Source organism: Peromyscus maniculatus, chromosome X, assembly GCF_049852395.1.
Source record: "Peromyscus maniculatus bairdii isolate BWxNUB_F1_BW_parent chromosome X, HU_Pman_BW_mat_3.1, whole genome shotgun sequence".
Classification (NCBI taxonomy): domain Eukaryota; kingdom Metazoa; phylum Chordata; class Mammalia; order Rodentia; family Cricetidae; genus Peromyscus; species Peromyscus maniculatus.
In genome coordinates this window covers 82,813,880-82,826,169 of record NC_134875.1, presented here as the reverse complement: position 1 = coordinate 82,826,169, position 12,290 = coordinate 82,813,880, and the positions used below count along the sequence as shown (strand labels likewise).

Here is a 12,290-nt window from a genome sequence, read left to right as displayed (position 1 = left end):
TTGCCTAGAGACAGGGAAAAGAGTGTCAGGGCGAGGGAGAGGGAAGCATTGCTAAGGGCTTGAGAACATGTTCGTAGCTGCAGTGAACACTCTAGGTGTCACTTGTCGAACCTACCCGGTGGCATATTTGAAATAGGAGCATTTTGTTGTGTATCAGAAACATCTCAATACAGCCTCAAAAAGTCAAGGGAAGAAAAACCTCCTAGAAACTCATTAACCAGTGGGGAAACAGGAAGTCGCAGGAATTGTCTGCCATTGCTGTCTCTGAAAAAAGGGGGGACTGAGGGCTGCAACACCATCAGAAGAAACTGTGTTAGAAATGGTACAAACAAGGGGCAGGATGAGAAAACCACAGCTCTGGGAAGTGAATGAACTCCAAGCAAAACTATAGGAAAGGCTCACAAAGAGAAAGCGGCTTCCAAATGAGAAATACAGACAGGCTACTAATAAGGTGTGTGTGAGGGGTGTTGATTACTTTTCTACTTCAGTGAGAAAACACCATGACCAAGAAAACTTAGGCAAGCGTTTACTAGAGCTTGCTTGCAGTTTCAGAGGGTGAATCCATGACCATCATGGTGGGGAGCATGGCAGCAGGCAGGCAGGCATGGTGCTGGAGCAGTAGCTGGGAGCTAGGATCTTGATCCATAAGCAGGAGATATGGAAAGGGCCAACTGGGGATGTGTAAGGGCAGAAAAGCAGAACAACACTACAGCTCTCTGTTCTCTGTAGCCCAGAATACCTGGGTTCTGGGGGGCTGGTAAACATTAACTGCCTGTGCAGCTGTGATTTTGTAATGACAGCATGGGTTCCTACAGAGCAGAAGAACATGGTCTCCACCAGCAGCAGTGGAACAAGAATGCCTTGTGTTGAATCATATCCCAGATTCTGCACTCAGGCCAGTGCTTGAATGACACGATACCAAAATGTTGTCAAAGGTAAAGCAGAGATGGTATGAACACCAGTTCCACAGGCGGTTGGTTACAGGCTGAATATTTAATGATATTAGTCTGCCTGCTCTCTGAGGACTTGCATGTGTAGGAGACAGATACAGAAAGTGTATTTGGTGATTGTTGCATTGAGTCCAAATTAAACTCACCTTTCAGAAGATCCCGGGACAAAGAAAAAAATAAGATACACACTCCCAAGAGAGTTCACCTCCTATCATTCTGCCTTCTGGACGATACAGGTAGACAGGAGGTAGAAAGGCTCCTCATCTGGACTGACTGAGACCTCACCACACTGTGGGAGAGTCGAGGATCTGTCTGTTAGGCAGACCCGAACCTGAAATGAACAACAACCTACAGTACTCACACTTTGGTAAGCCATGAACTGTCACTTCATAGTCTTAGACATCGGTGATGTTGCTGCAAGGATGACATGGCAGCATCAAAAGGCACCCAGTGCATTTGCACTGCAGCAAAGCATTACCTTTTGGGAAGTGTGTCCAGATGTGTCCCAGTGAGATTCTGAAAGAGAAGACAGGAAACATTCCTGACCCATACACATTCTTTGGAGCAACTGGGTAGCTCACACCTGTTGGGTGCTTTGCTTGAGGACAAAAGAACCAGGCTTTCATATGCTCATTTGCAAAAGCCTTGGACACCCTGGGGTGGGGTGGGGGATCAGTGGATCCTAAAGAAGCTCTGGTTGGGAAAAGTTCCACAGAGGGGGTTAGCTAAGTGAGTTCAGGCCAGAGAAACAGGCAGTGGCCTGGAGTGAAATGTGGCCTTGACCAAGGACTGAAGGCAGGAGGTCAGACTCCCTCTGTGCTGACATTTTGATCCTGGTCAGAGAGAAAGTTCCAGACATCCTGTGGTGCCAGAAAGAAAAGTCATTGGCTTCGAAAACCAGATGAACAAGACATCCTCAGGAGAGAGGGAGATGAGATTAATAAACAGTCTATTGTATTGGGCATTGAATGCATGCCAGGCATTGGTGAAAAACATTGGCCGCACATGACCACTTTTCATGCTCATAGATATCTCTTTGTACAGCCCAGGACTCCAAAGGTAAGGAAAAGCAAAGAGCATACAGTAACATGTCCAAGGTAAGCACCTCTCCAAAGCCATGGCCTTTGCTGCATCTGAGGTACACTGTTAAGTGATCACTCCTATAACTGCCTGTGGATATGACAGACAGGCCCAGGGACACCTGGAAGCATGCGAAGGAAGGTGAATTGGTTACCCGAGAAAAAAGAATACGGGGGAAGCTGTGACAAAACCCTCAGTCCTGATCACTCTTTGCTGTTGGTTTCAAAGCAGGGTTTGGGCAAAGGGACCGTCCTGAAGGAAACTGCCAGGATCCTTCTGGAGAGTTTCCAAAATTCCAACTTCAGGAAGGAACTCAAGTGCACAGTGGTTCCATCTTAGCCTCTATGATCCTGCCGCCAAGTCAGCTTTGTTCCCAGGTCCGTCTTCTCCATGCCCTCAGGTGGCAGGTGGTCAGCAGTGCATTAGAGCTGCCAGAACGACATGCTTCTTCATATCTTCTGTCCACCCCGAGGCTGTCATCCTTTTGTGAGCCCTGGCTGCTCAGGCAGGACCAATACCAAAGAGTCAAAGGGGTTTCCAACCTCAGGGAGGGGGTAGAGCAGGGAAGACAGAGAGAGAACAAGAGAGGAGGGTAAGAAAGAGGAAGAGAATTAGGAAGATTAGATAGTGATAGACCAAGATCTTACTTCTCACTATAGACACACCCAGAAGAGACCCAGGGTCCACTCCATGAAACACAGAACAGGGAACTGAATCTGGTTCCTCTGGAACATCAGTCAGTGCTCTTAACCACTGAGCCACCCCCAGACTCAGAAAGACAAACATGGTGTGTACTCACTCATAAGTGGATACTAGATACATAAAGCAAAGTGTAACCAGACTACAACCCACAGCTCCAGAGAAGCTAGGAAACAAGGAGGACCCTAAGAGGAACTTAAGGATCACCTTGGGAAGGGGAAGGGGAAACAGAGGAGATCTCCATGAGTAAACTGGGGATGACGGGGACAATAGAGAGGAGGCGATGGGGGATGAGAACATGAGGGAACAGGATAGTCAAGGTGGGGGAGGGATGGAGTGGGAGAGCAATGAAAGAGACACCTTGAGAGAGGGAGACATTATGGGGTAAGGGAGAAACCTGGTGCTAGGGAAATTCCCAGGAATCCACAAGTGTGACCCCAGGTTAGACAAACTAGCACTAGTGGTGAGAGTCTGAGAAATGGCCTACACTGGTAATCAGATTGGTGGATACCCTAACTGTCATCATAGAGCCTTCATCCAGTAACTGATGGAAGCAGATGCAGAGATCCACAGCCAAGCACCAGGCTGAGTTCCTGGAGTCCAGTCGAAGAGAGAAGAGGGATTCTGTGAGCAAGGGGAATCAAGATGATGATGGGTAAAGTTACAGAGACAACTGAACCAAGCTCGTGGGAACTCATGAACTTTAGACTGACAGCTGTGGAACCTGCATGGAACTGGACTAGACCCTCAAAATATGGGAGACAGTGGTGTAGCTGGTTCTGTTTGAGGGGTCCCTGGCGGTGATGAACAGGTGCATGATCCCATTGCCTATGTTTGGACACCTTGCTAGCCTTGATGGAAGGGGGAGGGGATTGGTCCTGCCTCAACTGAATGTACCAGACTTAGCTGTCCCTCCCCTCATGGGAAAACCCTATAGGAGAAACTTACCCTTTTGGAGGAGGGAAGGAGGGATGGGCCAGGGTAGGCTAGGCGGGGCAGGGAGCATGAGGAGGGATGAGGCAGGGATCTGTGGTTGGTATGTAAAATGAATAAAATAAAGAAACAGCCCAGGAGAATGAACTGCAAAGAGTCACAAAGGGGGTAGTAACTTGATTGTTTAGCTATTATCTTTTGTCATCCCACAGGACCAAAACATCTGGACTTAAAAACAAAGTGTTTTTGTTGTTGTTGTTCTGTTCTGACTGACAGGTGCCTGAGCACGTATTCTGAGACTCGCTGTAACAATCTAATTTTAAAAAGTTGTCTACTATTTCAAGAAGGTGGGAGCCCTCAGGAAGAGCAGGGCTCACAGCCGAGAGCAGTGTCATGGGATTCTCCCAGAGCTCAAGTTGGACAGGGTATTGAGAGGACAGAAGGGGGTCCTTTGGCAAGGGTTCATCATATTTCAGCCTTGCCAAGAAGTTTGCACTGAGTCAAAGTGCAACAGGCAGCCATTCTGACCATTTAAGGCCAGGCCAAGGATGTAATTATTCACCTTTACAGATGAATCTGGCCACTGAGTCGAGCTGGGAATTTGGAGGAAAGGAGTGGCCTGTTAGAAGACTATGGTGGGGATGCAGGGAACACAAGGGCAGTAGAGTTTAAGAGTTCCCCTGGCATTTGATAGTCGGTGGCCACAGAAACTGCCTAGACACGACATGGTGTCTCCAGGTACATATGGAGAGGGAGGATACGGCGATGCCTTTCCAACACTGTTTCACCTTCATCCTTGGACCAATGCTCGCTATCCATTATCCTTTGGAGAAGACTGATGGGGGAGTCACAAAGAAGAGGAAGGCACAGTGTTGTGGACTGACCCATCACTCACAAATACTGTCCGGCACTTCTGAGGTTTGGTCAGTGACTCCCTTTAAGACACTAGTGCATGCTGCCTCCTTTACTGTAAAATTCCTTGGGAATCCATGCATTAGCCCACAGACTCTGCTTCAGTCTGAACAACATACTGCAGTCTCATGGGGAAAGACTGTCAGGAGGCAGGCCCATAGCAACTTGGCTCCCTGCTTATCTTTGTGCCCTCCACATCAGCAAAACTGCCCACACACAGCAGCCAGAGAGAGAGAGAGAGAGAGAGAGAGAGAGAGAGAGAGAGAGAGAGAGAGAGAGAGAGAGAGAGAGAGAGAGAGAGATGAGTCGGTGTGGCCCTAGACACTGCCTAGTCTGACGGATCTTCCTCCTTCCCCACACCAGTGTGAACAAGACTTGATGGGGAGAGCTGCTCACCCCTGGCCCCTCCTCCCTAGTTCCTTCCTTCTTCCCCCTGTTACACTAAGCTCCAGGCTCTATGGATGGCAGGCTCCATGTAGGTTCCACTAGCACCGGAGGCTTCTGCCATAGTGACCTGGTGCATTATAGCTCTGTCTGCTGGGCAGGTTTTCCATGCAACACTGGTAGCTCATTATCTTCAGAGAAGCCTTCCCTGGGCTCCATGGTGCTCCTCTGCAGCCTCCTGGACCTTAGAACAGTGTGCCACCAATCATCTTCTTTTGCCTCTTCCTTCATCATATTTCACGTTTTCTGACAAGTCTATGGTCACATTCTCAGTGGAGAACAATCTCGCTGAGTACAGGGACAGCCTGCCTAGAGGAGGACACCGTAGCCAACCTGGCTCTTCAGGAATCCTTGTGAATCATGAAATGAGGGGCATCAGGGGCCCTTCCTCCCATTTGAAAGGCCTGTCCTCCCTCCAGGGACACTGCACGGGGCTCTTTGTCTTTAGCCCTGTCACAGTGCTTAGTATTCTGAACACTTCTGCTTACAGGTGGGATGAGCACTCAAGAAGTGTCGAAAAGAATGTGGGACTTTATGGAGGCTGCAGAGAAATGACTGAGACAGAGTCTCCAGCTCTTGTCCTTGTCACTGTACCTGTCTCCTTACTGTGGTTGGGGATCTTAAGTAGTCACTGTACCGGTCCCGTTACTGTGGTTGGGGATCTTAAGGACTGTCTCCGGGACAGATTTGCAGACACTGGTGACAGTCCTCTGCAGCCGTTTCTCCAGCCATGGCACTGACATGTGTGGGTCAGTGATCTACAAAGGCAGAGTAGGAGCTTGTGGAAGCCTGGCCCTGTGGTTATCCTCCCATTGCTGTTCCTTCTCATGGGTCTCCTGCTCCCCTGAAGAGAAGATCCTCTGCTGTGGCCACACCACACCGTCTTATCATCAAGCCCCACCTAGCAATCATGGCTTTTCCCATGCTGCCCCTCTTGGATAGACACCTGACAAGGTGAGGCAAGGCTCATCTGTCCCTTCTGCCTGCCAGCATCCCACCCCAGACCACTAGGGGTTGCACCTGACTCCCAAGCCCTAGGTTCCTGACCCTTGCCTCTACTGGGACAAGCTCTGCTAGGTGCAGAGAGCTGGGCTTTTCCAGAGGGCAGGGATCCTATCTGTGTCCCAGCTTCTCAGGCAGAGATGGAAAGTCCTGCCTCATGGCCCACAGGGACTATGTCCCGTTCTCAAGTTCCTGTTGTCCTATCCTGTGTGGGTTCTGCCATTAGAGAAAGCCTTGTATAAACAAGGCAAACTGGGGTGCTGTTTCAGGTCCATGTGATGGCATGTAATATTCCATGGTCACCATCGTCTGATCCCACAGACCTGATATGATGCTAAGTACAAATGGCTAATTAATACTCGAAACAGTACTCAACTTCCTCAGCCAGAGGGAAATCACATACAAAGCCTGCTGTAGCCCATCTGACCCAAGTCAGCATGGCCACTGTGAAATAAACAAAGGACAAATCATAATGAGGATACAGGGAAAGGGGAACAGAGTGTGAACTCGGGGAACCATGATGGGAATGAGTGTGGCGATTCCTCACAAAACAGCCATTGAACTACCCTAGGACCCAGCTCTGCGACTCTTGGTCACAGACACAAAAGACTCTAACTCTACACACCACAGAGATATTTGTGCATCAGACTCAGACAAACACCATTTTTTCTGCAACTGTGTATCCAAGATGCAAAACTGTGTATGGGGTGGGGTAGGGGGCGATGACACCTGTATGAAGAAATCAAGGTGACACCCGATACTTTTTGTTTGTCACTACATTCCAATAAAATAACAAAAGTTTAAAAACAGAACAACTCAGTCTTCTGGGGGGCAATTCTGCTACGTAGAGGGGCATCTTGAGTTACTGTAGGTGGAGTCTAGAAGTCTTGAGGAAAGGCACCGTGGTTGGGCATTTTAATTTCTGTAACCTATCCGATGCCCTTGGTTTCTGGCCAGCATGGGACCCCTGTTTCTGAAATGGCAGTGCAGACAGAGGGAAAGTTTGTTCAAACTCTATGGGAACTAGTTCCGTCTGACAGTTTTCTTTACGTTCTACCACAGATTTGGGGGGGGCACCCACACTTGTATGCACACTGATGTTCAAATCACTGTCTGTCATTTTGGTGACATCACCCTTTCCTTGCCCATGCTGAGTTGTGAGCAAGCCCATCCATGTATGTCCTAGAGACCTTCCACCCTATGGCCCTGCAGACTTTAGGTCACTGGTAGAGCACCAGTGACCATGTGGGTCCTGCCACAGCACAGATCTTGGGGCACAGAGTGATTCCTTTGCTGGATCCCTTCCCTCCCGCCTAGGCATGGGGCAGTTCGACCTCCCTTTCACAACCCACTTGGCATCCCCTCTTCAACACAGCTTCCCCTGATTCCTTCCAGAACTCTGAACATCTGGTCCTCCTTTCTGGACTCGGGACTCCAGTCCGTTTGGGTCTACACTCTGCATGTTGCCAGCTTGCCTGTGCCCTCAGCAGTTAGCTCTGTGTGCTGGCATTGCCCTCCCCACACCAGTAACATACAGAGTCCCCTTTCCACACTTCCAGCCCCTGTGCCAGAAGCCCTGGCTGGTGAGTGTGGACTCTGCATCTCACCCTCAAGAGAGATTCCAGGCCCTGTTCTCATTTGCCTTCTGGGCAGAGATGGGCACTTCTTGGTCCTAGTCAGGGACCTCAGCACCTAAAGGGCATAGGCTGAGAGTGAACAAGCACCTGGCTCTGGGCCAGGCCCTTCTCAGCTCCGGCCCCGCCCCCAGCCACCCCTCCCACTTTGACTTTCTTTAACTTACCATTGAGGGATGCTGCCCTAGAGACAAGGTGCTCTTGATTTTCACGTGCCACGTGGGAGTTGAGGCTCTGCAGAACCCCAGGTTCACAGTAGTCCAGGGGCCGGGGTACAATCATGGAGAGGCTGGGGGTGGAGTAGGGTACAGTTTCCAGTCCAGGCTCTCTGCTCCCCAGGAGAAGCTGGAAGGCAGCTCATATTCCTCTGTCTTCTAGATGCCTGCATCCCCAGGGACTGGCACAGGCTCCATGTAGAGTATTTGTGGCAGGGCGTTATGAATGAGCATGTATTCTTCATTCTCTCCTTTGGAAATGTTGCCGAGTGGGGTGGGGGGTGGGAAGGGGGAGCCTACTCAGAAAATGGCTCAGCAGGCTGCGTGGGGAGCTGGGAAGACTCATGCTTTCCTGGGTGCCAGTGGTGGTGGTGACGTGAATGAGGGAGTGTGTGTGTGTGTGTGTGTGTGTGTTGTGTGAGAGCAACAGAGATAGACAGCGCATGCTCTCATGCCTCTGTGAGCCTGTGAGAGAGACATGACAGAGACACACAAGGAAATACACACACACACACAACACACGAGAGAATGCTCTTGCTCCTGTGTGTATGTGTGTGTGAGTTTGTGAGAGAGACAGAGAGACACACAGAGAAATACATGCACCCACAAATACACACAGACACTAGAGAGAATGCTCTTGCCCCCCCCTCCCGTGTGTGTGTGTGTGTGTGTGTGTGTGTGTGTGTGTGTGTGTGTGTGTGTGCTTTTTTCCCAGGGTTTGAGACACCACCACCACCACCATCCCACCCCGGATGTTGGAATACTGCTTCTAGGCTCCATCAGCCAGGGCTAGCCTAGCTTCGAGGCCACCCACCCACTTGATTCATGACAACCTTCCCTTAGGGTGCTGGGGACAGAAAACAAGCCCCCCCCGCCCCCACCCCCACCCCCCCCCCCCGGGCCAGCAGAAGACACGGAACCCGAATTCCTTCGGTCCAGAGCACAGTCCCGTCCCTGGCATCCTCTTCCCAAACGCGTGGGCGCCTCAGAGGCTGCGCACTGGTACCCCCACCCCAACTGCTCCCCGCCCCCGCAGCCCCGCAGCCCCGCAGCAGCCACAGGGGGAACCAAAGAGACAGAAGCCTTCCCAGCTGCCCGGACCACAGACGCCAACACCCCCGCCCCCCACCACACGCCGCCCTCCCGCCCGCGCCCCGCACGCCAGCCAGCCAGCCAGCCCACGAGCGAGCGGCGGCGGCGGCGGCGGCGGCGGCTGCTGCTGCGGAGACCGGGCTCTGCGCGCTACCGGCCGGCGCTCGCCAGCCCGGGTGACTCGGTCCCGCCTGCTCCGCCAGCCCGGACTCCCTGCCCGCAGCTCCCGCGCCAGCCCCCGGCCCGGGTTCCGGCGCCCACCGGCCCTCGCCGCCTCTCCGCCCCCTCAGTTCGCGGGAAGGGAGGTCGCGGCAGCGGCCCGGCGGCAGCGGTGACCGTGGCGACCGTGGCGACCGCGGCGACGGTGGCGGCGGAGGTCGCTGCAGCGGCGGCTGCGGCGGCGGCGGAGGCTGCGGCGGCGACCGTGGCGGAGGCGGTGGCGGAGGCCTCCGTGGCGGAGGTGGAAGCAGAGGTGGAGGCTGAGGTGGAGGCCGAGGCCTCGGCGGCCGCGGTGGAGGCCAGCCTGGGGGAGGCGGTGGCCCTGGCGGGGAAGAAGGCGGCGGCGGTGGCAGCCACCGAGGCCAGCCTGGCGGAGGCCAGCCTCCGGGAGGCCCGGGGCGCCGCTGCGGAGGCTGCTGCGTCGCCTTCCTACGGGAGGGTGGACATGGATGAGGAGCTGGCGGCGGCCTTGGCTGCAGAAGAGGAAGAGGCGGCGGCAGGGGCCTCCGACAGACGCCCAGACTTTCCCACGGCCTCGCTCTACGTGGGCGACCTGCACCCCGACGTGACCGAGTCCATGCTGTACGAGAAGTTCAGCCCCGCCGGGCCCATCGTGTCCATCCGCATTTGCAGGGACAAGATCACCCGGCGCTCCCTGGGCTACGCATATGTCAACTACCAGGAAGAGCTGGATGCCAAGCGGGCCCTGGAGACCCTGAACTTTGACGTTATCAATGGCAGGCCGGTGCGCATCATGTGGTCCCAGAGGGACCCGTCGCTCCGCAAGAGCGGGGTGGGCAACGTCTTCATCAAGAACTTGGGCAAGACCATCGACAACAAGGCGCTGTACAACATCTTCTCGGCCTTTGGCAACATCCTGTCCTGCAAGGTGGCCTGTGACGAGAAGGGGCCCAAGGGCTACGGGTTCGTGCACTTCCAGAAGCAGGAGTCGGCCGAGCGGGCCATAGATGCGCTGAATGGAATGTTCCTGAACTACCGCAAGATTTTCGTGGGGAGGTTCAAGTCCCACAAGGAGAGAGAGGCCGAAAGGGAAGAAGCCTGGGCCCGCCAGTCCACCAGTGCTGACTTCAGGGCTTTCGATGATGACTCCGATGACGAGGCCACCTTTCGATGAAGACATCCCAGGCCCCAGCCAGTAGAGCCAAATCTTGGCTCCCACCCCGTTTACAGCCCCCCACCCCACCCCAACCCACCAGCAGTGTATTGTATTGGGAGTGCAGGTTTCTCTCTCCCTCTTCCTCCTTCTTCACCCCTTCCCCCTCCCTTCTTCCCTCCCCCTCCCCTTCCCTCTTTCCTTCTCCCCCTCTCCTGCCCTCTCTCCCTCCCCTCTCCTCCTCTTCCCCCCTCCCCTGCCAGCGCCAGCTAGCTGCCCCATCCCCTCTCTGCTCTCCGCCCCTCCCCCTCCAGCTGCTTCTGTCCTCTCCCTCTCTTTCTCCCCACCTCCAGAAAGCTCCCCTGCCCCAATAATCCCACTAATCTGTGCCATTTGAGAGGTTAAAGGCTGCCTCTTCTCCCTGTGGTCAGTCTGATTCTTAAAAGCGTTCTCTGTCTCTTTGTTTACTGCACAGGTGATGCAATTCCGTGGTAGAAATATCTGGAAGGAGAAGGAAGTCTGTCTGATGTGGGAGAAAGAACCAAGAGTGCAATTGCTTCCCATCATCCTAATACTCAGAGAGAACCTCTTTTACCTTCTTTGGTGTGCTGTTTTTCCAGGCTCTCTGCTACCCCTTTCTCCCCCTCTCATCCCAGACCCACCTTCCCTTTTAACATATTCTTGTAGAGTGGTTCATGTACGTGGTGTTTCTTAACCTGCTTTTTTCAGCGACTAAAACCAAACACAAGTCAACGCGTTGAACTTCTTTCCATGCTATTCAACAGGCTTATGGAACGTCATCTTCAGTGCCTGCAGAGTGCTCCTGTGTATCCATGGACCTTAACATTTCTGTAATCATTCCCGCATTGTTGGACATTCAGGTGGTGCCTAGTTCTTTCCCTGTGTTTAAAAAACCAACACTGCGTGCCCTGATGAGCGAATCCTTCCTTGTCGAGCCAAATCTAGGCTAGCATCCTGGATGGTCTCTCCTTAACTGTGGACTTGCAGCAACCACATATAGACGTTTCAAAGACTTCCCCTGTGTGTTGCCAAAAGGCTTCCCTTTCATAAGCATTGTACCAGTTTGTATTTGTGCCAGCCAGCCAGTGCAGCTAGTAAAAAGAAAAAAAAAAAAGAACCGAGTATGCCCATCTCCCTTGCACAGTCTCATGGTCCACTGTAACTCGTGTGTGTGTGTGTGTGTGTGTGTGTGTGTGTGTGTGTGTGTGTGTGTAGGAGCGCGCGCGTGCAGCTTCATGAGCTGCAAATGCGTGCAGCGTCATGAGCTGCAAATGGTATTTCACTGTCGTTATTTCACTGGAATTGAAAGCTGTTAATCACCCCTTTTCTGCATTCCTGCTTCCTTTCCTTTTCCCTCTTGCCAGAAAAATACATCAGCTATGTTGCAGGAAAAAAAAAATCTCTAAGTAGATGATTTAACCTAAGAAATTGAATGCTATCAGCAATCAGTCCTAATGACTCCCATGCCTTCTTGACTTGTACTGATCTGTATGTGCCCAGTGTTTTTCATGTGAAATATATGTGTATTTAATATATATATTTCAATACCTGCTTTTTCATGCATAAAAATATAATATAGATTATAGACATAGATGTATAGATATTCTTGAACTTCCTTTCATTGTCATTAAATATTCTTTTAAAATATATCTTGTGCTTGTGTAGTGTTCCAATGTATGAATGAGCCAAATTGATGGGCTGCAGATGTGTGCATGCTTCTACATCAACATTTACATACAGATTCAGGGATATGTATTATGTTTTCACTGCTCCTCTTTCTTTAACTAATGTGACTTTTTTCCTTATCTATATCAGTGCTCTTAAGTCCAACCTAAAGAATCTCCCCTTATATTTAAGATGTTTTTTCTGATCAAATGTTGTTCAAAGTGAAATTGAAGTGTAAAGGCAGGTCAATTTTTTTTTGCAAGGTAGTCATATTTTCCCCTCAGAATAACACAAGAGCCAGAAGTCTTAA

General features: G+C 51.8%; 1 protein-coding gene across 1 annotated transcript; it reads left to right on the top strand.

Annotated features, from left to right (window-relative positions):
- Positions 1-9,007: 9,007 nt before the first annotated feature.
- Pabpc1l2b (poly(A) binding protein cytoplasmic 1 like 2B) lies at positions 9,008-11,964 on the top strand. Its single transcript, XM_015990854.3, has one exon. It carries the CDS (start codon positions 9,626-9,628, stop codon positions 10,313-10,315), a length of 690 nt encoding a protein of 229 aa, XP_015846340.1. The 5' UTR covers positions 9,008-9,625; the 3' UTR covers positions 10,316-11,964.
- The last annotated feature ends 326 nt before the right edge of the window (positions 11,965-12,290 follow it).